The 26,092-nt window shown below is 33.1% G+C and overlaps 4 protein-coding genes and 2 non-coding genes across 6 annotated transcripts; 3 read left to right on the forward strand and 3 right to left on the reverse strand.

The window, feature by feature from the left end:
- Nucleotides 1-2,163: 2,163 nt before the first annotated feature.
- On the forward strand, nt 2,164-6,263 carry LOC125201553. The gene is made up of 6 exons (XM_048099717.1): nt 2,164-2,315; nt 3,102-4,726; nt 4,808-4,958; nt 5,069-5,216; nt 5,297-5,542; nt 5,633-6,263. The coding sequence occupies exons 2-6, from the start codon at nt 3,115-3,117 to the stop codon at nt 5,897-5,899; spliced, it is 2,424 nt and encodes an 807-aa protein (XP_047955674.1). The 5' UTR covers nt 2,164-2,315; nt 3,102-3,114; the 3' UTR covers nt 5,900-6,263.
- A 4,879-nt stretch (nt 6,264-11,142) lies between these two features.
- LOC125202165 (protein SOB FIVE-LIKE 6-like) lies at nt 11,143-12,351 on the forward strand. The gene is made up of 3 exons (XM_048100518.1): nt 11,143-11,721; nt 12,037-12,085; nt 12,171-12,351. The coding sequence occupies exons 1-3, from the start codon at nt 11,380-11,382 to the stop codon at nt 12,197-12,199; spliced, it is 420 nt and encodes a 139-aa protein (XP_047956475.1). The 5' UTR covers nt 11,143-11,379; the 3' UTR covers nt 12,200-12,351.
- A 2,362-nt stretch (nt 12,352-14,713) lies between these two features.
- LOC125202230 (LIM domain-containing protein WLIM1) lies at nt 14,714-16,976 on the reverse strand. The gene is made up of 5 exons (XM_048100594.1): nt 16,728-16,976; nt 15,857-15,953; nt 15,710-15,753; nt 15,530-15,619; nt 14,714-15,114 (listed from the first exon to the last, which is right to left on the reverse strand). The coding sequence occupies exons 1-5, from the start codon at nt 16,860-16,862 to the stop codon at nt 14,923-14,925; spliced, it is 558 nt and encodes a 185-aa protein (XP_047956551.1). The 5' UTR covers nt 16,863-16,976; the 3' UTR covers nt 14,714-14,922.
- Nucleotides 16,977-19,062: 2,086 nt separating this feature from the next.
- On the forward strand, nt 19,063-19,134 carry TRNAP-UGG. Its single transcript has one exon. It is a non-coding gene; the product is annotated as a tRNA-Pro (tRNA).
- Nucleotides 19,135-23,358: 4,224 nt separating this feature from the next.
- Nucleotides 23,359-23,461, reverse strand: LOC125202935. Its single transcript, XR_007173263.1, has one exon. It is a non-coding gene; the product is annotated as a U6 spliceosomal RNA (small nuclear RNA).
- Nucleotides 23,462-25,020: 1,559 nt separating this feature from the next.
- On the reverse strand, nt 25,021-25,782 carry LOC125199629. The gene has a single exon (XM_048097587.1). It carries the CDS (start codon nt 25,780-25,782, stop codon nt 25,021-25,023), a length of 762 nt encoding a protein of 253 aa, XP_047953544.1.
- Between the last annotated feature and the right edge of the window lie 310 nt (nt 25,783-26,092).

A 26,092-nucleotide genomic window follows, 5' to 3' on the forward strand; every position in this document is an offset into this window, starting at 1 on the left:
CAAGGTTTTATTATTCGGAAAACTGGCCAGTTGGAGTTTTATTACACTATGAATAATAAATAAATGATTCTTGCTAAGTCCACTCTTGGAATTAATAAGATATTAATTAATTAAGTCCATAGCAGACATTGATTAATTAATGGACATTTATATCTTAAGCGCGAGAAATAAATAATAAAAGTGGAAACCCGGATTACTTGTAATTTCGGATTTGGATAGGGAGAGTTCAATATTACTTCTGTAGTGGCTGCTCGTAATATTCCAATATAAGCTTGTATTAAATTGTGGGTTCAATTTAATTAGTAAAAAGCTAATTGGGCGAGCCCATATCCAAAACCTTCCATAGATCCCTGTCTGGGCCCATAAGGAACTTAATATAAATAGGAGAATAAAGGAGACAAAAAAATCACAATTTTTATTCTTAAAATTTTCGAAAATTTCGAACTCTCCAGCTGTGGAGGAGACAGAAAAATCACAATTTTTATTCTTAAAGCATGAATTATTTGCGTTCTAGCATGCAATTATCTGTTTAACATGTGAATTGATTAATCGCATAATCGGTTAAATAGATCCTTATCTGATTTATTTGTTTTGTACAAGTCTTCCGCTGTGCAAGGGGCACCAAACCCCAGCAAATTATATGAAAAACTTTTGTGTAAGTTAAACGAGAAGGATTAGAGCAAAGAAGAGCTAAATGTAGAACCGTAAAGGATTGTTGAGCCGATTAATGGTGTTTTATGATGTCACTTATAAAAATTTATAGAATCAGTGTTTTAAAAATCGGATCGGACGCCCAGTTCAACCGCGAACCGGCAGGCAGTGCGGTCTGATTCACCCCTAAAAACCACTTGCACTTGCCGCGAACCGGTGGAACCGGCCGGTCAGACGTGAACCAGAAACCGGTTTTTCACTTTCTCAAAATGTTTGTTTTAAAATTTGTTGTTGCTAGCACTTGAACACATGACCTCCTCTCTAAATACCAACTCCTTTACCACTCCACCACATGATCATTTTGTAATATTATGAACATTAATTATTCTTATACATTAAATCTGAAATTCTTTTTTCACTGAAATTAATAATTCATTTTAATTTTATATTATTTTAAGAAATTATTAATGATAATATATTTTTTATATTTTAATTATTTACAATCACTGATATTTTACAATATACTAGGAGTTTATAATTATACATAGAGTTTAATTACTAGTTTTTAATATTGTGTATTATAATTTATTATTTTATTTAAACTTAACGTCATTAAAATTATACTCCCTCCGTCCCAGATAATTCGGGACATTTTGACCCGACATGGGTTTTAAGAAATCTAATGGAAAGTGAGTTGAAAAAGTTGGTGGAATGTGGGTCCTACTTTTAAAGTATTAGTTTTATAATAAAATGTGAGTAAGAATGAGTTAGTGGAATATGAGGTCCACTACCAAATATAGTAAAAGTGAAGTGGAACAAATTATGTCAGACGGTCCGAAATGGAATACTGGGTCAAATTATCTGGGACGGGGGGAGTAATATACTAATACAAGACTTGTTTTCTATAATAATACTATTAAATGTATAACACTATAATATTTATTGATAAAATATTTAATTAAATCTTATTATTTACTACTAAATAAACATATATATATATATATATATATATATATATATATATATAGGAATGCGATCATATCATAACTCATATTTATGTGATAACCTAATAACCCTATCATTTTTGGGTCAAAAGTATCATTTTTACTAAAAATGATATTTATACACGATAAAATGATATTTTTTCAGCATGCATAAAATGATACTTTTATATTCTGTTCCATAAAATGATATTTTTCGTCCATAAAATGAGGTTTATTAGGTCATCACCATAAATATGGGTTATGATACGATCACATCCCTATATATATATATATATATAAATAATATTCTGTTTCAACCAATGGTTTGACCAGTGAACCAGTAACGACGTCGTTTCGCCGACCGATCCGATTTTTAAAACATTGTATTGAGCAGGAGGATAGGATGATCCTGTTCTATTCTGATTCTATATTCCACAGAATTCTTTTATTGGTTATCAAAATGAAAAAAATGAAGGTAAATTTTTAGAATGATCTAAAAATATCAATTTTCTTTTATTTAATTTATTGGGCTGACGATAAAGAAAAAGAAAAAGCTGAGTCTTCAGCCTTTCTTGTTCGCCGGGAACTCGCCAATCCTCCACCGGCTGCCGTTTTCTTCTGAGCTCCACCACAAATTAGGCGGAGCCACTTGGAATCTCCGCTGCTCAGGATTAACTGGAGGTAAGCTCTACTTTGTCTTGAAATTACCAATTCAGCACCCATTTCAACTATTCGAAGAAATGCACAAGAGAGAGCTCGGAGTTTCCATTATAATCAGTTAATTGTTCACTTCCGTGTTCTTGTAAGCCATGAGTGAGTTATATCTAGTTAATTTTGAATCAGGTCCCTGAATTTTCATTGATATGAATGCGATAAATTCTATATGTGATTTTCCTCTTTTATGCTAGTCCATTAGTACATATTCTCTCAATTGATCGATTAAAGCAACTGTTTTAAGCATGAATTGTTATCTTTGTAATTCAGGAGTTGTATTTAGTTGTTGTCGGATTGGGTCCCTGAATTTTCATTGATGCAAATGCCATAAATTCTATTTTGATGTATCCATTTGCTCTTTTGATCAATATATATTCTTGCTTGCTTTCCATGGCATTTGGCATGTTTATTGCATCATTGTAGTATTCCATCATATTATCTTTACTCAATTGAACGACTAAAGAAACTGTTTGAATCATGAATTGTTTGAGTCACAGGGAAATCTTGCCACAGGCAAAAAGATTAGAGTTACCTGTTAATTGGTAATTTGTTACTGTGATGGTTGTTTATGTAAATTGTTTATTAGAATTCTTGGTGCACCATACATTTCAACCATCCAATGGAATATGCACCTTCTTTGATACTTCGTAAATCAGATGAATATTGTTGCTCCTTAGTTATGAATACGTATAAAAAAACATCTAGTAACTTCCTCTTACATATCTCTCTTTGTGAATATGCTTCTTTTTGCAGTTGAGCTTGAGGAATGGCCAAACAATCCCAATATTTCTTCCTTGAAGAATGGTTGAGGAGCGTCATTTCTATCAGTAGCAACGAGAATGGTTCAGTGCAATCCTCTACTTCCTCTGCTCAAGCATTAATCCAAGCTTGGGCCGACCTTAGAGACTCACTTAAATCCCAGGCGTTCCATGCTCGACATCTCCAGGCATTGGAGATTCTTATTGGTTCTCAAAATGCCCTTTATGTAGCAGATCCACAAGCAAAACTTATAATTTCCATTTTGTCTTCAGAAAGTCTCTCTCTTCCACAGGAATCTTATCCCTTATTCTTTAGACTTCTATATGTTTGGGTTAGAAAATCGAGGCAAAATTCTTCGGTTGTTGAATCTGCCATCGAAGTGCTATCACACATTTTCTCTAGCAAATCTTGTTGTGGACAAAGCTCCCTTTTCTTCTCCAATGGGATCCTACTCCTTGGTGCCCTTTCTTTCCAGACTTCTGCTTCTGAGAAGTCCAAAAGGCTTTGCTTGGAGTTGCTTTCGAAGTTACTCGAAGAAGATTACCGATCTATTTTCTTGTCGGATGAGCTAGCCACCAGCACTCTGGCAGGTGTTGGTTATGCTCTTGCTTCCCCTGTTATAGTAAATTTTAGAAGAATTGTAGATATTTTGTTCAGGATCTGGGGCCGAGATGGTGGACCCTTTGGTATTTCTCAGGGACTCATGCTACTGCATGTGATCGAGTGGGTTCTATCGAATTCCGCAAACCTGCATTCCATGGATATTATTGATGATGTAAGAGAGCTTTTGGAGAATGTCAAGCCAGCTCATTCTTCAGTTGCTGTAGTCATGACTGCTGCTGGAGTGTTGAGGACTATAAATAGATCTGGATTGACTGGCTTCATGCCCATAATGAATTTGGTAGAGGATTGTCTCGAGGTTGTGGCAAAAGAATTGGCTGCGACCAGAGGTGCTGACTGTCATCTTGTGCACTGTATGGCACTAGCTTTGGCTCGAAGTGGTTCCGTCTCCTACAGACCTTCTATTCTCGCTACTCTTGCACTGGCGTTGTTGACCGAAGTATTCCCTTTGCAGCGTGTCTACGATAAGATCCTTAAAGTTCCTGAAGAAAATCAGGCATCGCTACATGATGAGATCAAAGACCACCTGAGTAGCTTCCTTTTCAAGGAAGCAGGAGCTATAACTGCCGTCTTCTGCAATCAGTATGCACATGCGAATGAAGATAGTAGGAGCTCGGTGGAGAGTCTGGTATGGGATTACTGCCAATCAGTCTACTCATGGCATCGGCAGGCGACATTGCTGCTTAAGGGCCAGGGACATTATCAACTCATTAGCGACATGGAGAAAATTGCCGAATCTGCTTTCCTTATGATTGTGGTTTTTGCATTAGGAGTAACAAAACATAGATTAGACACGAGAATAGACCAAGATACTCATTTACAAATCTCGGTGAAAATATTGGTTTCGTTATCATGCATGGAATATTTCCGTAGAATGCGCTTACCTGAGTATATGGATACAATTCTAGCTGTTATTGTAAGCGTTCAGGAGAGTGAATCGGCATGTGCCACATTCATAGAGTCTATGCCTTCCTATCATCATTTGATCACTTATGATGGTATTACCTTTTATATACTTTTCTTTCTTTTATCAAAGTTCTCAGCTTAGAATTCTCCCTGTATTTACTTACTCTTTGCAGGTTCTTCTAACCAACCTGAAATGGAGCATCCGTGGTCCACCGATGAGGTTCAAACTGCCCGTGTCGTATTCTTTATGCGGGTTATACCTACTTGTGTTGATCGATTACATGCCTCTGTATTTAGGAATGCTGTGGCTCCCGTTATGTTCCTGTATCCTTTATTAAACTGGGAAATTCTGAATCCTCAAAAACCCTTCACCACTTTCTTGTGCAAAAGTTCTCTGTATTTTGACCTTGTTAATTCCTTATACATCATCTAAGATATATGGGACATCCCAATGCAAAAGTTGCTAGATGTGCACATTCAGTTTTTGCAGCTTTTGTCACTTCTGGGAAAGATCTTGATCAGGATGAAAGAGATTTACTGAAAGAGCAACTAGTTTTTTATTACATCCAGAGATCATTAGAGGTACCGATTCTTCTACTTTGTGCATGTATGGTGAAAGCTAGTTCACTGTTTAAAGTTTGATAAATGAGTTGGAAATGCAGGGTTATCCCAGGATCACTCCATTCGATGGAATGGCTTCCGGAGTAGCTGCACTTGTTCGGAATCTCCCTGCTGGTAGTCCATCTACATTTTATTGCGTTAGTAGTCTCATTCAGAAAGCGACCAGCCTCTGCAATGCAGTTGATGATCCCGATATTGATCTATGGAAGAGCTGGGAAGGAGAGTTGGAGCCTCCTAAGAAAGTGCTTGATCTGCTTTTACGACTACTTTCTCTGGTTGATATACAGGTATAGTGTTCTCATATATACTTAATTGATCTGTCGTCACACATTCGGATCTTGGCTTTCAATTCAGTTAGATTCGGTGAATACTTGTAGGTTCTACCACATTTAATGAAGTTACTGGCCCAGCTGATTGTCCAACTACCCTCGAATGGACAGAATGCACTCCTTAATCAACTGTATCAGCAAATCGCAGATTCTGACGATGTTATAAGGAAACCAGCTCTGGTTTCATGGGTGCAGTCTTTGTCTTACCTATGTTCTCAAGGTACCGACAGAAAAAGACCAGAATCGGTAGGAGAATCTGCATCTGCTAGCACCACAGGCACGATCAGCCTAAATAGAATCAGCGCACGTTTGTAGACGTCTAGGTGGAAAATGGTTTAGTCTTCTTCTGTGGACTCTATGCAGCTTGAACTTCTGAGTCACTAATCACTGCCAAGAAATGATTCGAACGAGATAGCTACCAGCCGGATGATGACTAACTTCGATGGCCTCAAAACCTGTAACCGGCTGGCATCTGCATTACTGCCTAGCTATGTCTCTCCTCCATTCTTGATTACCTGATTACTGAGGTATTTTGGTGTATACTTCATCAAGCCTGTTGAAATCTTGTGTAAATATCACATAGTTAGGACTCTAGGATATAATTATATGGTGGGTTTTAGGATTAATAAGAATTTTCTGCTACATTCAAAGGTTATGGTAAAAGACCCAAATTGGCTTATTGTTGTATTTTGTCAGTTATTAGCTCTTTTACTCACTCTATATATAAATTATTCAAATTCTAAATTTCTCAACCCCTCTCTTTCTCATCTCTATTTTTTGATAATTTCTTAATTTTCATATACTTTATGTTTATGATGATATGGTGAGGGTAATTAATGAGGATTGCAATTGATGGAGGAAGAAAGGGAACAAATGGTGGTCCACACAATATCCTTGAATTTCCTCACATTCCAAACAATACAACATGAATTATATCATATGATTATATGATAAACCACAATTATTGATCCTGAAATGAAATCTCATTTTTTTTTATCTTAAAGTTAGTGGGAAAATTGAAATTGCATCCAATGATATTAGCGATCAATTGTTTGTGTATATAATTGACATCTCAACTGTAATATAGATATATATATCAATTCAGATTTTGGGGATCATGTGAAGTTGCCAACAATATCAAAGTTTAAAATATTTCTGACCAAATATTGAGTACGTGGAAAAATCTATCCAAAGCCACAACATACACATTACATATTCAAGATGCTATCACTATTATGGAAACGGCATGATTAACCAAATTAAGGTATTATAATGTAATGAACAAAATTTAAAACTATCATAAGTACAAATTAGGTAAAATGACATAGTTACATTTTTTATTAAATTTAATAATGATTGTCTAGTGTAAAAATAGCATCTGTTGTGATTTGAGTACATGTATATATTAACTTATTGACCAACTAATTTTTTTTCTTCCTAAGGCATCCCTCTTGTCGACAATTAGATGATTGATCCTTTGTCAACGGTCAGTACACTAAGCGGTAGGAGACTGATAAATGGTTTGCTCCATTCACATGAGCAGGGATCGAACGTCCAACCTCACCTCATGCTTAAGGGACAAGGTGCTAATATGTATAGAATATTAATTTGTATGAGCAAATAGTAAATCAAATCATTATCCATTCTTTTATTTTGAATCGTGGAAGTTATTAGGAATTGATACTCGGTTATCACATAATTGAATCTGTATTTATGATTATTAATCAGTTATACTGCAATTTCACAATACCATAAAATTGTCACCTTTTATTGATATGATGTAAGTGGTACATTATTAGGTAGCCATGCTTAACTGTTACTGTATATTTTATAATGATGCAATTAATTTAAAAATATTATTAAGCGCCCTATACTGTATTAAATTTATAGCACATTTTACTAAGATAAATGCAATATGTATGACATAAATTAATATATTAGTTGAATGATTGACGAAATGTGACGTGAGAGAAAATCAACCCCACCTATAATTTAAAGTTAGCATTAAATCACGTCGAGGAATCCCTATCACTTCTATTATGAATAGGGACAGTGTTGTAATTAAATAATTAGCTGCATGAGAAAGACTGATCTTGTAGAAAAATTTAAGTAGTAGGATATAGTAGTATTTTAATTAAGAAGATGCATATTATTTCAATTAATTCATAGAAAAATCAACGTTGCTCAAAAACTCAAGGACTTCCAAAAAAGAATTTTCTAACTTAATATATACTCCTATATGAATTATTACACGAAAAAAATGTAAAGTAAAAAATATCAATTTAAATATATAGTGAGTCACTCCTCGTATCAACGATTGGTTTTGTGATAGAATATCACGAGAGTTTGATCTGTCTCATCTTCACATATCTGGTACCTAATCCTCGTAAAAACTGACCGTATGACTTTATTACAGTAGACCTTATGTTGTACTGACTATGTTATTAGAGGTGACGAGACATAGGTGATCCTTGTTCAGATATTAAGGATCAGAGGTAACGAGGCATGGGTGATCTTGTTAAGATATTAACAAGTTACACAACTCACATGTAAGAGACACATTGAGATATTCACATATAATTAAAAATGTCACACGTCGAAAACGAAAGTAGAAAGAGATCAACGTAAATCTATATTTCAGCGAGCCATTCATTCTATCATCGGATAATTTTCAATGAATGTGATCGTACCTAGATACATTAAATATAACATTTACATGTGCTTAACATAAAATATCACAATAGTACGTGGTGATAGCTCCATGCAAGCTGTGAATGAATAGTATGTTCTCTTGGGGCGTATCACAGACATTGCTTTCTAATTATTGTTAGAGAATTGACACATATTATAATATTTACAAAAATATTTGATCATTCATTGAATTGAAATGTTATTTAGTCATATTGACATGACTTAAAGATACTAAATTGGGACAAGTAAGTTGGACTTTCCTCTAACATCACTTTTAAGTTACAGAAATTAGACTATGATTGATTGTGACAAAATAGGATCAAGTGAGGCTTTGGCATCTAGTAATAATATATCTTGAGCTGTGGAGACCTAAAGCTTTAAAATTTGCCAACATAACAAAATTCACACCTAAAATCTCAATGAATACCATGTTAAACATGGGTGACCACAAACGTTTGTCAAGATCGGTCGCACCTACTAGAAAGGGGTTGGACGAAGAATCGAATCGAATCGAATTATATTGAATTATTAATCATTATTTGATTTTAACTTATGTGTATAACTTTTCTTGATCAAATAAGTCAAATGAGAGTTTTACATTTTTCGAAAAATTTCATATGAAAATTTGACAAATTGGATGTATATATCGGATTTTTTTTGACATAATTAGATGTTGATGGAAGAAGTGAATAGTTCTAAGAGAGGAGAGGCCTAATTGAATATAAAAATATGTTTGAAGAAGACATGTGTATATTGCATAATATGGAGAGGGACATTTAGACAAAATTGATGTGAAATGGTAGAGAGGTTTATTTGCCATTCAATTGATCATTGGAATTTGAAAATTTTGGTAAAAAATGTCGTGTTCTCATGCATAATATGGAGAGGGACATTTAGACAAAATTGATGTGAAAGGGCATAGGTTTATTTGCCATTCAATTGATCAATGAAATTTGAAAAATATGGTAAACTTACCGTGAATTTAATTATGAATGTGAAAATGAATCGAATTTAAAGAAAATATCATCTGAAATTGGGTCATATTGATTGAGTCTTTCATCCTCACAACAAGAGCTTTACTACTTACATATATATCCTAGGAGTGAACTCAAGAAAAAAAAGTAAAACCATAAATAAATAAACAAAGCTGATTTCCATATTACTACAAGTATCTCTAATGTCACAATCACAATGAATAATAAATAAAAATCTAATGAAACAAGTTAAAAGTTAAATCACATCACCAATTCAAACCAATCCATACATGTGGTGAAGGTTTGGCCACAAACACACACTTACACATGGAAACATGCTTTGCACTAAGTGAGATTAAGAAGCTGATTAAGAAGCAAATGTAAGATTTAGGGTGCAAATAACTTTTTTTTTGCCAAATCAAGACATGGTAAGCAATAATCCCTAGGCCATGATTATAAGAATATGAACCCTAAATAGCACCTTCAAATTAACTTTTTCCATGGCTTTGCAAAGGTGAAGGGCCACACACCTATACTTGCTTAGCCACATTATAAACACCACCCTTTCTTCAACACCACAAACATTCATCTATGTTTCTTTCCTATTTTTAAGGTGTTTTTTCATCTTCTCAGGTCCTCAAAACATTTTGCATGCCCTAATCCAAGATTACCCCTTCGTCGGTTATTTTCTTTTTATATTCTTTTTTCACATTAGGGTTTATTATACTATTGGAGTGTGTGTTGTGTGTTTTTCTTTCTTGAATCTTATCACCGCAAATATGTGTTTTTCTTGAACTGCGCGTGTTACAGTGGCGTCTAACGAGCAACGATGTTAATGAGACAAGAGACATGTTACACATCGGCCTCTTTTTAAGTCCACTTTTGAAGAAATGAAAAAATATTTTAGGGAGATAACAAAAAATGTGACGAAACTACTTGACATTCGTTCTTGCATAACATAGACTAAGATGGTTAGGTCGAGGCGCAGATGCTTAGTTTGTGAAGACAAGATCATGAGTGGGAAAATTGAAATTGATTATGTCTTGATTGATTTCAAGAACTCATATGGTTGTCATGATAAGAGAATATATACATGTGGGATGATGTTATCAGCCATATGCGTGTGTGTGTGTGTGTTTTCTTTCTTTCTAGTTGCAATTTGACATGTAAATGGCACATCACATTCTTGTGTAATCTTTGCACTTGTTTTCACTCAAAAAATCTAAGCAATACGTGTGCAAACGTTTGAGATTGAAAATCTATGTATCTTTTGATTTTGACTAGGAACATATATATAGTATTTCTTATGTGTTTATACTAAGGCCAAGAAATATAATTAGCTAGCTCTTCCATACATGTTGTACCACCAAGGTTTTGAAAACCGGACTAGACCAACAATATTTAGACCGGTTCAACCTAAATGACACATTGTTTAATGCGGTTTGGACATTGAAACCGTTGGAATTTGAACGGTTATGAACCAAAGAAATTGGCCAATTCGACCGTGAACTGGTTCGTGGTTAAATGGTTTTTGAAGTGTTTTTTCAAAAAATTATCATTTTTTCTCACTCTTTTCCGTGCTGCCTTTTCCTCTTACTTGCAATTTAATAAAAAAAGAACTATTGTTTTGCAATATCATTTTCATTTACTAAACTTCAATATTTTTATATAATACTACTATATATTTAATCATATATTAGTAGTTAGATGGGTCCAACCGACTGAACCATGAACATATATCTTCGTCGATTTGCTTACTAGTATCATTGTCCATGAATCTCTGTCATGCCCCAAAACAAAAAAACCAAAGTAGCCTAGACAACTGGCAAATTTGATTCCAACAGCAACAGATGTATAATACTAAGCAAAGGGATAGAGCCAATGACACATTATTTTCTCCCACAAAATTCCTTCCCACACACATGCACACATTTACCTATCTATATAATAATACTAAGGCAAAGGGATTTGAGAATGATTTATTTGCTCTCACAAAATTCTTCTCTTCCTTTTTTCTCTCTTTCTTCCTAGCATTAAAGAAAGACACATTTTATTCCATTTCAAGCACACACATATCTATCTATATATCTTCACAAAGCCTTTCACAAACCAATCACAAATCATTGAGGGATGAACACATCCACTTCTGATTGCACCAGCGGCTCCGAATCCGGGTGGACTACCTACTTGGTTCATCCCTCCAACTCGACAAGTCCTTACACACACTACACGCACCACCAAGGCAAAGGAGCCAACGCGCATGATCAAGAAGATGAAGATGAAGATGACAGAGATGAAGAAGACCTTTCAATGGTCTCGGATGCCTCATCGGGGCCTCCACATTTCCCGGCCCCGTCTCAGGCTCAACAAGACAAAAAGCAGAAAAGTAAACCAAAAGAGATAAAGTTGAAGAAGAACAAGAAGCAACATAGCCTGTGCCTTGATGACACTGCCAGCTCTCATTTCTTGCAGGCAAGTCCAACAGCTTATTATTATTATTGTTAATTGTCAGATAAATTAAGAAAGATGGTCAAATTCTAATAACACTTTTCAACAAACTGAATTATAAAACCACTAGCCACATTATCAGGGATGGTTGCAAAAATTACAAAAATTTGCTAATTTATGATTTAGTTTTAAAAGTGTTGATATACTAAAATTTGACCATCTTTAGTGATTTATTTATCAATTTGCCTTTATTTTTTAATACAAACCCAAAATTTGATTTTACATATGTGATTAAAATGGAACGAGGGTTTACAAGTTTTTTTTTATTACATTGTTCAGGAAGAGAGCAAGATGCCAAAAAAGAAAATAGGATTCTTGAAATCATCAGGTGAGGATTTGGGTTAGTATTTTTTATTTTATTTTTGTGACATGAAATTTGTTAGCCAATAATAAGGCCTTGTGCATATTTGCAGGCAGTTTGCTGGGAAGAAAAAGGCAGTAACTAAGAAAGAAGACATGTTTTTATCTCTCTCAGTCTATATGTGCTTCAATTTCTCAGGAAATTCTATTTCTCCTTTTATTTATTTATTTCCTTAAAGGAGAAAAATGTAGCAAAATATTATTCTATGATTTATAGTACTATTAATTTGTACAGCTAGTGTTCAACAACACACATTACACACATCAACTCAATTAACAGAAAATGAAGCATCTAAAAATTCAAGTACACTAATCGATAACAACATATTGATCTATTTATTTTATCAATTGTTTGAGCACTCGTGTGGGCACATCTCAATAGATGATAAGAACCCAACGAAAAATTAATAAATACATAATAAAAATATAGATATATAAAAAAATCATCAAAATAAAATCTTGAGAACAATGCTTTCTCCACATTCCTTTCTTTACACCAATGTCCAATAGAGACATATTACCACTTATGATAGCAACATATGGTATACGCGTGTGTTTATGGGTGGACGAATCTTGGCTCGTTTCATGTTGTGAAAAAGGCGAGTTATATCACTAAACTGTGTCGCGAGTTAATTGTTCAAGAAGAGTGCAAAATTTATGGACCGGGGAATCTTGGCTCGTCGGCCCATGTTAAAAAAAAGACAGAGTTATATCATTGAACTGTATATAAGGAGAATTGACTATTTAGCCATGGTGCAAAATATGGGAGAGGGGGTTCTTAGTTCTCATTACTCATATATGTGTTGCTATACTTATGTGAAGCTCATATCTTGATGAGATTTTGGGAAAGGGACAAGAGATCCCATTTATATGTATAGTCTTATCAATCTCTCACTACATGGTGGTACCTCTAATAATTGAAAATAATATTATTGGGTGTAATTCAATTTAGAATAGATTTATTATGATTTGTGTAGATTTTTGTCTATGTGAACAAGTAATTAATTATGACTGACTGCTTCAATTATAGTCAAATATTTGGCTAGAGGTTGATAGATGCATTTGTCCACATCATAATAAAAATACAAGAGTTTGGCCATGGTGCATAATTATTATTTTCTCTAACATTTAGTGCACCAATTATTGAATCAATCCTTGCACGCACGTGACCTACATTTTGTCACACCTACTAACTATCAAAGATGGACACCTTTAATGAAAAAATCCAACCTTTGAAATCAAAATAATTCATATCACAGCTTGTATGTCTTTAATTTCCATCGATATATATAAGAATGAAAATATCAATTTTTATTTATGAATTTTCACATATCATTTTTCATGACAAATTCATCAATCCGATAGTATTCTATTGTGCTCATTCCAATCAACAGAAATCACATGATTGATCGAACAATCTATTTATAATCGCTCTATATATCATTGTCATCTATGCATTCTTTAGGTGATCTTTAAAAAGATGCTTGCAACGAAATTAATTATTTTTTTTAATACTTTATTAGTCAGAATTATTTGACTAAGATCGATGTCAAACATGAAACTGGTAAAATTTCTGACAGTACACCTAGAAAAAATCTCTAAGATCCCTTCTACGCAAGGCCATTGACTTGGCACATTAAAATGGTAAAATTATTTGACTAAAATAAATAACAAAACCTTTCATCAAATCAAGAACCGTCGTCTTTCCTCACCCTGCTAGACCCGCGATTGAGGTTGCAGTCAAGCACCAGCACTAGGGACCGATACAAGTGGGGCGGCCTAATCACGGGTTTAGGTCCATACCAAGCTATAATTTTTTTTCTTTTCATTATTGCTAAATTAGTTAAAATGGTCCTATTAAAATCATCTTTAAACTGTGCTTTTGGTTTGTCAGGGTGCTTTTGGGGTGTTTTGGCTTTAGCTCTTGTATGCGTGTTTGTTTTGATGCAGTCTTGCAGAGCTTTGTTGGTCGATTTGTTGAACTTTTGGTTACTACCTCGGTAGTTTGAGCATTTTACTTTTATATCAAAAAAATTATTTAAACTTTACTGAATTAGAAACATAGATGAAGACCAATTATTGGAGGTTAAAAGATTGAGATTAGTGAAAGAATAGACTGCAAAATATTGATTTGATTGTACGTGCTAGTTTTAGAATATGTACTCCATATTATTTAGTTAGTCTATGAGAAAATACGTAACAAAATATTACTCCTTTAAATGTAAAGGAGTAACGTTTTATACGTAATCCTTTAATAGTAAATACCAATATTAAGTTGAAATAACAGTCTTTCATATGTAAATTCGTTACTTAATTACACATAAATTAGCAAAAGAAAATTAAAAATTAAAAATTTCAAGTCTGGGCCGACAAATTAACCCAAAACCCAAATAACCAATAACCAAATAGCCTGAGAATTTAATAGGGCTGGCCCAACCTAAATAGATTGAATTTAATGTGTTCCAACATTTTTATAGTGTGATTATTACATGAATTACAAATAGTTTGTTGGAAGAGACATGCATCAGAATCAGAAGTAGAATAAATAATAAATTCGAAAAAACACTATTTCAATTAAAAATTAATACAAAATATATAAAGCTTACTTATGTAGTAATTTTATTTCCAACATCCAAGCTTTATGTAACATCCATCATACACACAAAATGCCTCACTCTCAAAGTTCCCACTGCTTTCCCAATCTCCATTTCATTCTCAAACACAACCAAAAACACAAGACACACAAACACATATAAAATCAATGTGGTCTCAATTCAAACACTATCACATGAGATGGATCATGATCTACACTACACCACTTGTGTTCTTCTCACCTTCCAACTGGCTCAAGTTGCCCTTCTCTTTGATGAGTTGGATGTGGTGGTGCTTGCAGTAGAGCCGCCCCTCATGAGCTATGTAGTTCGAGGGGCTAATTGTGCAACCCCCGTGGGTGCACTTGAAGCAACTCTTGTGGTACGACGTCCCATTCACCGACACCTGCATGATATCACAGTACAAGGTTACATATGATGAGACGAGCCCTTCAAAGTAAGTTCGTCTAAATGTCATAAGTTTGAATCCTGTGTGCATTTAACATTGAGGTTAACTAACGACTCGTTGGTTATTTGAGTTGTTCTCTTTTTAAAATGTGATTCTCTTTACACGGCTTCCTCACATGTGAATCCTTCGCATTTGTTTATATCCAAACCAGATCATCATGACCCCTCTGTCAATGGTATCACTCATGCCCCTTTATTAATAGACTAACAACACACTAGTGAAGTTTCATTCCAAAATCAATTGGTGAAAGAATGATTGACTCAGTAGGTATTTAAGTTGATATCTTTTTACTTCACATTTTCAATCAACAATAATTCAATTGGAATATCTTAACACACCGCTTTTAACTTACCTTCTCAGTCGGGTAGACGGTGTTCTTGCAGGCCAAGCATTTATCCCTTGTCCCAGCAAACATGCTTGAAACTTTTGCAGCATTTGGTTTCTACACCAACACTCAATCTTGATTACTTAAACCAAAAACCATGAAAAAAAAACAAGCTAAAATCTGTTTCAGACACAAGAGTTTGCTTACCTCAAAATCCGAAGGCTTCTCCGGCTTCACAACTTTAGGTGTGCCTGAGGAGATAGAATCATGAGCACAATGTGAGTGTTCTTGTCCAACAAAACATGATTTTTTTGAGGTTGTTACAATGTTTTTCCTTAGCTGAATCAATGATACCTTCGAAGCTTTTGTCGAGGCTGCCAGTTCTCTTGAAGAGCTGATCAAAGTGAGGCCTGCAGTAGAGAACTCCCTCAAAGGAGTTGTAGTTCCCTAGCTGCAATCAACAACACATACTCATTGTTAATTCCCCCTTCATATTCTCACGGTTCCAAAACCAATGGATCATGTGAACCGTAATTGGCCTGTGAAAGAATTATCCTGTTCCGGTTTGAATCATGAACCACTGGTTCTGGTTCCGGAAGATGTAACTCAAATGCTTCTCCAACACTCAAACCTAACTGTCCAAGTCTCCTAAGATCTAAAATTAGCAAAGTTTTAAATTAATTTAGGCGGTTAACCAGAGATTCCGGTTCCTTTTATTCCTGAACCGTAACCGGATTGGCTGAACCGATCTAACCACGGCTCTGAACCAGCAGTGGGTTAAATCCCAGCATCACTGCATTCCTCCATTAGCAAAGTCTTGTTTTATTTGGCTTGAAATTAAGCAAATCTTGAAGAAAAAACTGAGGATTTGAAGTTAATTAGGCCTTAATTCCATGACAAGATCCAAGATTTCTTGCTAAAGTCAAGTTCTTTCCAGCTAGTACACTCATATTCAAATCAAGAAAATCGAAATAGATCGACCCAAAATGCAAAAACTCATTAATGATGATTCAGCTCCATGATTCAGAATCCACATAATAATAAAAATGGGATCTTGAAATACAAGATTCAAAAGTGAAGCCTCCTAATTCTAAGCTCTAGGGCTCAAGCACATAAGCAAACATTTCCAGATTCAATCAAGTAATCCAAAACTCATATCTCTCTCTTACACACACACATAAATGAAAGATAAACATAAAAATTGTGAAGTAAAAAAAGGTGTAACCTTGAGAGTGCCTTTGCAGTGGTGGCATCTAAAGCAAGCCTTGTGGAAGATTCTGTTGTCTGCAGTGAGCTTGTCTACAAGATATACAGTCTTCTCACATGCCATGCATTTCTGGGTAGTGCCTGCAAATGCCATGGTTTCTTCTACAAATGGATTAGTGTGTGTTGTGTGTGTTTTTTGGTTTGAAGAGTAGGGAAGATGGGAGTGAATGTGAGGAGATAAAAGGGATTTTTGTGATGAATGAATAATAATATGAGTGGGTTGCAAGGTTGGAAGAATTTTTTATATGGTCCCATTCTAAAGATATTTACCTACCATTTTTTTTCTTTTGTTTTTTAATTCCTCTTCTCTTTTTTTTTTTTTTTTTTTTTTTTTTTTCTGTTTTGGAGCCACTTCAATAATTTTGGAGGCATATGTTTCCATTTTTAAATTCATGAAATTATTTTGAAGAAAATAAGTTGTTTTAGTAAATCAACTTTGTAGAAAAATAATACTTTGTATACATAATCATTAGTCTAAAACATAAGATAATATGTAAAAAGATAATTAGCCACAATACTTCTATTTAAGGTCTGCATGCATGATTTTTTTGTTGGCCCAAAGAGGGAAAAAACCAATAATAAAGTTGAGGAAAATGTCAGATGATAATCCTGAATTATCCAAATGATAGATGAAGCTTAACTCAATTAGTAAAACGGATATCTTCCATTTAATAAGTCAATGAATCGAGTCATTATGAAGAACCATAATTAATAATCTTTAAGGAAACTTGAATTTTTCAAATATGGAGTAGTATTATAGGATAATATGGTGTTGATTAATACATCCATGTCTAGTAATACGAGTCTTATTTTTTTTTATGACTTTTTTAATGTGAAGAAATGTGAATTAAATTTTTTTATTAAAATGTGGGTCTACTAGAAATATTAGTTTTACAATGATATATGAGATCAGTGCAATAAGTTAATGAAATATGATAATTATCTATTAATAATAGTAAAAATGAAATAAGATTCGTATTATTGGATGAATTAAATAAAATGAGACTTCTATTACTAAACGGATGGATAATTATTTAAATATCTATATTGGTTGGTTCAAGAAATTAGAATCATGGGGTTAGTTTCTTTCAAGGTAACCATTAGATTGCGTTATTGTTACTTCAAATATAATTGAAGTCACATTCTTGGTAGCAAGCAACAATTGATTGGCTATTGACTTTTTCTTGACCGATGTAATTTGTTATTTCTTCTAATATCTATTCAATTATAAGTCACATTCCTGGTAGAAAGGCATATAGTAGTTTTTTAGATAAAGATGATTAATAATGGTTTTCTATTTATTAATGCGAGGGAGAAAATGTCATTGTTTAGGGTAAATTTTGACTAAGATTGCTAAGTTTTAGATGATAATATATCAGATTTCGTTTCAACCCAAAATTATATACTACTATTAAAAATATCTAGTTAATTATACATAATAAATGTAGTCACATAAATGGACCATGTAGCATTACTAAAGGTGGAGGCCCACATTGCTGAAATGATAATTCAAAAATTCAAATAATGAAAGTAATTGATGCTTATTGTTTTGCCAGACAGAATTGGTTTGCACCCCCATAAAGATTCATGATTACTCAATTAACTTTTTATACTTTAAAAATCGATATATTTAAAATATTGAGATCTAAATCAATTAGAAGTGAGCTAAATCATTAAGACTAAGATATGAACATATATAATAATGCATTGCACATGTCATACTTATTTGTATTAATTAAATTTCAATTAGTGATAAAGGAGCAATAAAGCAACATATAAAGAAATGATTCTTGAACTTTCCCCTACAAAATGTATAATACATATAGAGGTATAAGTATCATCAATAATTCAAATATTAAATAGTAAAGCCAGATCGACGAATAACATGAATTTTGACTAAAATTTCATGGTGGTCCATTTATTGATATAGATTCAAATTCATGCAAAAAGTATAATAAAAAATTCGAACAGCTAATATATGAAAGCGAGTTAGAATATATGTTTAGATATTTAAAGACACCCTTTCAATGCAAAAAGAAAAACTATTTTTAAATATAAAAAGTTGTCCGAAAAAGGAGAGTCCATTCAATATAATGTTACTTCAATTTCACTTATATTTGAAATGTCCATTACAATATTTTGTTTTCGAAGCATATAATAGTGGCAACAACCATTAGATGCCTTCTCATATTTCCTTAGCTTTATGTATAGATGTTTTTAATCTAATTTTCGAATAAATAATCCGTACTAAAATTATAGATTAGTATTGACAAAGATAGGCTAGTGTACAATTAGGGCATTTGGTCTAGTGGTATGATTCTCGCTTTGGGTGCGAGAGGTCCCGAGTTCGATTCTCGGAATGCCCCTTTTTATCATATTTATTTTGTTTTTTTTTTTATAAATTATCACATATTATTATCAATAATATTCATATATCAAAATTTTTTAATTCCAATCTAGGCTTCACCGATTTGTTTTTGTTACTTTTCCCACGAATTTTCTTCTGTAAGTATCAATAATATTCTAACAATACTCATATTTTAAAATTTTATTATAACCTTACCATCTACTATATATTTTTCACTAGCGAATTGTCAATTTCCTCGTGGAAATGCCAACAAAAGTTGCCATGTAACTAATGAGGCTTTCTATGTGTAATTTTATAAGTTCTGATATAATGTACAGACCAGGAAACAAATTTTGTAGAGTAGTTTAACAAAGTGAAAAGATTAACTCTGGATTGAATATTTAAATAATTACTTTTAAAAGAAAGATTCTGATAAAGTCTTGCTATCATTATACAAGAATTATGTTTGAGATCAATAAATATGTACATAAAATTTTTAATATTATCATTCGACATAGTGTATATGAAAAAATGATTAAGCTATTATACTATCTATATACCATGTTCGACTTTTATTTTGTTTGTTAAAATAAATAATGATCGGAAATTTTTTGGTTTTTCGAGGTTGGTTTAATGATCGGTTATTTAATTACCTAATTAATAGAGCAAATCAGCAAATTATGGTGGGAGAAACAATTGGGAAAGGGTGGGCTAATAGGCTTCTCAATAAGTAGAAGCGTAATGATTGAATTTCATAGTTTCGGCCCAAAAGCCCAAATCCCCAGCCCAACATAAACAAAACACCTCATCTTCTGCACATATTGTAGCATGTTGCTATAAGTGTAGAACCTTTAAACAATTTTTTTTATATCAAGAGTGGAAGGCAAAATGAAAGTTCTATATTTACTTATATTTGATAGGGAAAATAACTCATTTATGTTTGAAATTCTATAATAAAAAATGTTAAAATAATTCATTTATGTTTGAAATTCTATGACAAAAAATGTCAATTTTTTCTTAGAATTCCAAACATAGATGAATTCTTCCCTACCAAACATTACAATAATTTATATCTCTAATTATAGTATCATTTTATATTCTCAAGATAATCTAACTAAAAGTTTGTTGTGTCGCTTGAAACTTTAGACTTCATCAAAAGACTTATTTGATATCGAGATTAGAAGAACGATATTTTATTTTCCATCATTTACAATTTTACATATCAAGTTATGTTGTTTTTCGCTATTCTCGAAAGATTCTAATTAAAGTCAGTCTTGAAACGTTTAACTTAATTAAAAGACTTCTTTGATCTCTAGAGTAGAAAGAAAGATACAAAAAAGGTCTTTATTCATAATCATTTACACATCTAATTTGGTACTAGAATATCGAATTAATTAAAGAGCTTTAGCCTATAAATTTTGGGATCGGAAATATCTTATAAATCATCAAAATATAACAAATTCCAGTAGAGAGAGAGAGAGTAGTAGGTTACACGACTTTTACAAAAAAACAATTTATCACAATGTCGTGAACAAACCGCAGTATCAAGTCCTCTTCTAGATTACCTTGATTTTCAATTTTATTATTCTACTTCTAGATACCTTGATCAATAATTTTTTATATTTTCATGTGTAATTTGACTGGCATGTAAATGGAATTTTCCATGTCATAAATATGTGAAGCTTGAAAATTCTTGCACCACGTGGTGGATAAGTGAGCCATTTTGGATTTATCACATGCTTGGGATTAAATTCTTTGGGATGTTGCACTAATTAAATGATACTAGGACTTAGGAGAGTAGGAACAAAAAATACTAATTTTCCACACACATTAAGAATTTCTTATATTCATATTTAAACATTACTAGTACTTATCATGAAGTGATTGCCGAGCTGTAATAATGCCATTTTTCGTGGGCTAATATTCCTATATATAAACAAAACTAAATAATGCTTTGACTATGTTTGCCTTAGACAGAGTATATGCATTTTAATTTAAAATAAGAATTCTGCCTTCATTTTATAAAAAATAATCAATGATATTTCGATCATTTTCTCATTGTCATTATCGTGATTTAAGCATCCTAATTACTCATTTTGAAGTTATGTGCTAAAAGTACATAATTGTATTGTATCCTTTTGTGAGTAAAATTTTATTGCGTAATATTTTTAGTTTAACTAAAATACGAGTTCAATAAAAAATATCAATTGATGAAAATATATGAGTTTATATAAGGATATGTATTGTAGAAAATATAGAATTGTAAGGTTTTATAACACATTGGTTAACTAGTGTGTTTAAAGTTTAAACAATATGCTATGCCAAATCATATCAATGTCAACATAGGAACATGAGTGATAATGTGGTGTTGGACTTTCTCATTCACGTGGATGAGCCAAAGAATATCCTAAACACCGATATTTTTTTCAGGAGGAGATTCAGCTTGACAGATATTTCGTTTTCTTGTAATTATACTGGATTGTGCTCAACTTTCTATTTTCTGATTGTTATTGCCATATGACCCACTCTTATAGATCAATGTTGTCTTGTCGTGACCTTATTCATCTCTTCTTTTTGTTAATTCGTTGGAGGTGCCATGCAACTTTTTTTCTTAGTACCTATTGTTTTATTTTGGTTTTAATTGGGTAATATTGTGTGGCAGCAATCTATTGTTCTACCTTTACATTTAGAGTTTCTTTGGTCGAAAAATAATACATATACACTACACAGTGGAGAATATGTTACATGCTATAAATGATCATACAAACAATGAATGGTTTCCAATTGATTTGATAGTGAAGAAAATAAATTTATTCGATGATCTATATATTTTTAATGGCCAGAATTGACATGCTGAATACCTAATTGGCGTAACTTAGGAAAGCGAGGTAATAAATTGTATCATATGATACTCACTCGGCAACAATTAATGGCTGTCTATTTATGATTTTACTATACACACATTTTTTGCATTTAAAATAAACTAAACAAATGTAAAAGTATGTTACATAAATATTTATATACAAATTTAGGCAGGACTGATTTAATTTATAAATCAATTACAGATATTAAAGTCACATGTATACAGTACTAATATATGTCCTTTAATTTATTTAATTTTTATAAGATTATTGTTGTATTTAACTTGCCGACGAAGCCTAACTCAAATTAGTGGCAAAGTCGAGGTTTTGGAATTCCGTCTGCATACGAATTACGAAGTGCTAATATGATTTTCCATTTTGTGTAATACTAATGTTGTAATAATATTGTACATATATAACTCGTGTAATTCTGTAAAAAGATTATATTTAAGTTAATATATGATCCAAACATGATTAAATGATCGTGGTAACCTTAAGCTTTTAAAGTGAGAGTCAATAAAATAAACAAATCAAACTCAAATTTATATTATCATTATTCCACTTGTAAGAATCGAGTTTGAATTAATTTAAATGAGTGATTAATTATCTAGTCAGATAAAAAAAAATACCCCTATGTTCAAATATCACTACTAGCCCATTATAAAAACTGAAAAAATAATTATGTAGTCAAAGTCGTTGCCTATAAATTATGTTTCATCTATATATGTTCTTGATTAACGTGGTACAACTAACAAGATATACCAAAATTTCGTCACTCTCTCCCTCATCCATTTCATAAATTAGTAGATACTAATATAGGGAGTAATAGTATATTATACCTTTAGGAAAGTTAAAATAAAAAATAATTTAAATACTGCACATTAATTATAAATGGATCATGTGCTCCACCTTATGAAAATATTTCGTTACACGATTTCAGGAAATTTTTTTGCAATAAAGAATTATTTCATCTACTTCACTAAATTATTATTACATTATACTATATTTAGTCGGGTTGATTGACTCCATCGTGATTACATTATACTCCCTCCGCTCCATAAAAGTTGAGACAAAACTTTTGGATACGGAGATTAAGAATTTATATTAAATAAATAGGAGAGATGAAAAAAGTAAGAAAAGATAAGAGAAAGTAAAGTAAATGATGGAATAAAATAAGAGTGATTAGATGTTTTGTCTTTTGATAAAAAAGGAAATGACTCAACTTTATTGGGACGGACTAAAAACGAATACGACTCAACTTTTATGGGACGGAGGGAGTACTAAATTATTGTTAAATTTAATTTTTTAAGTTATCGTCTACCTATTTCAAGAGATAGGGTTCATTTTATTTCTCCTTCGATCGTTTCTCATCATTTTTTTTTTCCAATTTAAATCATTTCTCGATTTATGCATGTCATTCTTACGCATGGGTCATATAAATCTTCTCTGTATCATTCTAATTTTATCGGATGTCATCAAAGGGACGATCGTTTCTCATCATTTATTGTTAGTAAAGTTACACCATCTCTGCCTTCCATTGTTGGCACGTTCGATTCTCTGAATTTTGTGTACTATCTATATGTAACCATATTTTTCTTTTGCATAATAAAAAAAAATTAAAAAAAGAAAACCGGTAGCAGTTGGTAGCTTGCAAGTCACTCTACCTAATTATTTAATATCCAGCCGCCATATATATATGGTAGTAATAAACGAAAATAGGGGTCCCAACTTAGTAGAATTGTTATATTTTTGTGACTTATCATGATTTATGATTATCTTGATTTGCATTATCTAACTAAAATTTATGGGCCATATTTGACCGTTTTGGCTTTGGGTGAGTGACATCATAGCACTCTTCTAGAAGTATAGACTGCAAGAGGGATCAATGACGCCATAATTATTATGAAAACAATTAGGAAAAATATCACTCTCTTCGTCCCAATTTAAAAGTCATGTTTTGTCATTTTTATTTGTCCCAACTTAAGAGTCCTATTTAAAATTTACCATATCTGAACATAAAATTTAACTTTATTGTTGATAAAATTTACACTCAAATGTTATTACTTTCATAAAAATATAACAAAATAAAATCTTAGATATACAAAAAGTCAAAATGGTCTCACTTTCTATTAACCCACTTTAATTTTTACATACTCCAATAATCACTACCTCACTTCATCTATTACACATTTCAACAATTTTTTAAAATTCCCTAACTAAATTGCACTTAACAAATGGGACGGAGGAAGTAGAAATATAGGTTGCTAAAATCTTCAGGTGTAGGCGTTCAGAATTTAATAAATAAACCAAACACTACCGAGTAAATTAGGTATTCCCTATTTACATAGGTTGATTGGACATATTGAAAATATATTTATAAGTTGGACTAGTTCATCAAATCAACAAATTAAAACATTATTTAACTTGGTAATAACATCAAAATATTTGACTAATGCATTAATTTACCATGTTCGACTAAGATTTGATGTTCTAATAATTGGATATCTTTCTTCCATGTCAATTTTACAGAAACACCGACTAATTGATATAAGAAGCTTTCATATGAAAAAAAACTTGTCACTACTTCGAATCATATTCGAGAAACATCCACTATGAAAAAAAAAATCGAACCGCAAAAAACAAAATTAAAATTCTCTTGATTCACTTCTACAATAACAATTTCTCTGATAATATAATCATTTAGTGGCGAATCCTGAACATAATTTTGATACATAAAATCAATGCGGATTTGGCATGCATTTCCGTTCATGTTAGTTTTCTCATTTTCTGATCAACCTAATCATCGGTGAGTCAGCCGCCCCTCCGGCCCCTACCAAATCGGCCGGTGCCGTCGTCTTATTGTTACTCGTATGAAACTACGATCATAATATGAACCATATATGTTACATTTTCCGATTCATTTCACCTAACTTCATAATTTTCCAAAAAAGAAAATTAAATTAAACTATTTACATCATCCGATCGACTTTCAACAAAATTGAAAACAAAATAAAGTTCAAAATCTTCACCAAATTCATGATGTTTTACTGCAATTGAAGTTGAACTCGATTCAGTCCATTGATCACGCTTTTCGGCGAAGAAGGACCTTCACTATTCACAACCGCTATCTTCTCACTCTTCCCCCTCACATACTCCTTCTTCCTCTTCGGTTTCCTCTCACTAGAAACCGCCGCCACGCCGCTCCCTCCGGCGATCGTCGGAGCCAAATACCACCCGATCGACGTGCACAGTATCGCAAACGACCGGCCGTAGATAGCGAGAAACACCAGAATCAGCACCACCATCACCGGGAAATAGAAATGAGGCTGTTTCAGATCCTCAATTTTCAAACTCCCCTTGCACCTCAGCGATCTCTTCTTCCTCATCGATTTCTCTCTCTTCGCCTCAATCGCCGGCGCAATCGCCTCCTCCGCGGCGCTGAAACTGCGCTGGTCGTTGAAATTCTTCACCGATTTAGGCGAATTATTCTTCTCCTTGAGCTTGACGACGATCGGCTTAACGACGTCGGAATCGCCGGCGTAGACGAATCGGACGAAGGAGATCTCTTCGGATCCTCTCTGCGTGTAGATCTTCTGCTTCTTATCGTCGAGATCTGCTAGGAGCGCGTAGAATTTGTCGAGGCCTCGGTCTGCGTAGGGATTTTTGGTGCCGCTGTCTCTCCCCAAAATTCGGCAGAAGCTGGTGCTCCGGCGCGAGCGCTTCGGCGTGGGGCAGGGGCTGGCGTAGGCTTCGTGATCGCCGCCTTCATCTTGATTGCTGAAACTTCCACTTCCGCAAATGAACATCTGCGAATTTTTTTTGGATGATTTGGTTGAATTGGAAGCAGAAAGTGAGGGGGATGAGTAGGGGATATATATGTGGGGAGACGTGGGCGAATTAGTCAAAGAAATGGTAGTTTTTCTATGGGATAATCTGAGATATCATTGGAAGCTTCTATTTTCTTGCTTATTGTATTTATGGAAGTTTTGACTGAGGAATTAGCGCCATGTTTGAACATGGCCCCTAATTTAAGTGATTTGAGTGTTATTTATTGCGTTGGGATAATAATACGGATTACTCCCTCCGTTCTATAGTAATGGAGGCGTTTCTTTTCAG

The sequence above is a fragment of the Salvia hispanica genome, chromosome 1, assembly GCF_023119035.1.
Source record: "Salvia hispanica cultivar TCC Black 2014 chromosome 1, UniMelb_Shisp_WGS_1.0, whole genome shotgun sequence".
In the NCBI taxonomy this organism is placed as follows: domain Eukaryota; kingdom Viridiplantae; phylum Streptophyta; class Magnoliopsida; order Lamiales; family Lamiaceae; genus Salvia; species Salvia hispanica.

What these genes read in the sequence shown, in the direction of transcription:
- LOC125201553 (XM_048099717.1), top strand. Translation starts at nt 3,115, where the DNA reads ATGGCCAAACAATCCCAATATTTCTTCCTTGAAGAATGGTTGAGGAGC. An exon ending in TCATTTGATCACTTATGATG is followed by an intron (nt 4,727 to 4,807) that starts GTATTACCTTTT and finishes TACTCTTTGCAG; the next exon opens with GTTCTTCTAACCAACCTGAA. An exon ending in TTTCTCTGGTTGATATACAG is followed by an intron (nt 5,543 to 5,632) that starts GTATAGTGTTCT and finishes GAATACTTGTAG; the next exon opens with GTTCTACCACATTTAATGAA.
- LOC125202165 (XM_048100518.1), top strand. Translation starts at nt 11,380, where the DNA reads ATGAACACATCCACTTCTGATTGCACCAGCGGCTCCGAATCCGGGTGG. An exon ending in CCAGCTCTCATTTCTTGCAG is followed by an intron (nt 11,722 to 12,036) that starts GCAAGTCCAACA and finishes TACATTGTTCAG; the next exon opens with GAAGAGAGCAAGATGCCAAA. An exon ending in AGGATTCTTGAAATCATCAG is followed by an intron (nt 12,086 to 12,170) that starts GTGAGGATTTGG and finishes GCATATTTGCAG; the next exon opens with GCAGTTTGCTGGGAAGAAAA.
- LOC125202230 (XM_048100594.1), bottom strand. Translation starts at nt 16,862, where the DNA reads ATGGCATTTGCAGGCACTACCCAGAAATGCATGGCATGTGAGAAGACT. An exon ending in CCTCGACAAAAGCTTCGAAG is followed by an intron (nt 15,754 to 15,856) that starts GTATCATTGATT and finishes CTATCTCCTCAG; the next exon opens with GCACACCTAAAGTTGTGAAG. An exon ending in CCGTCTACCCGACTGAGAAG is followed by an intron (nt 15,115 to 15,529) that starts GTAAGTTAAAAG and finishes GATATCATGCAG; the next exon opens with GTGTCGGTGAATGGGACGTC.
- LOC125199629 (XM_048097587.1), bottom strand. Translation starts at nt 25,782, where the DNA reads ATGTTCATTTGCGGAAGTGGAAGTTTCAGCAATCAAGATGAAGGCGGC.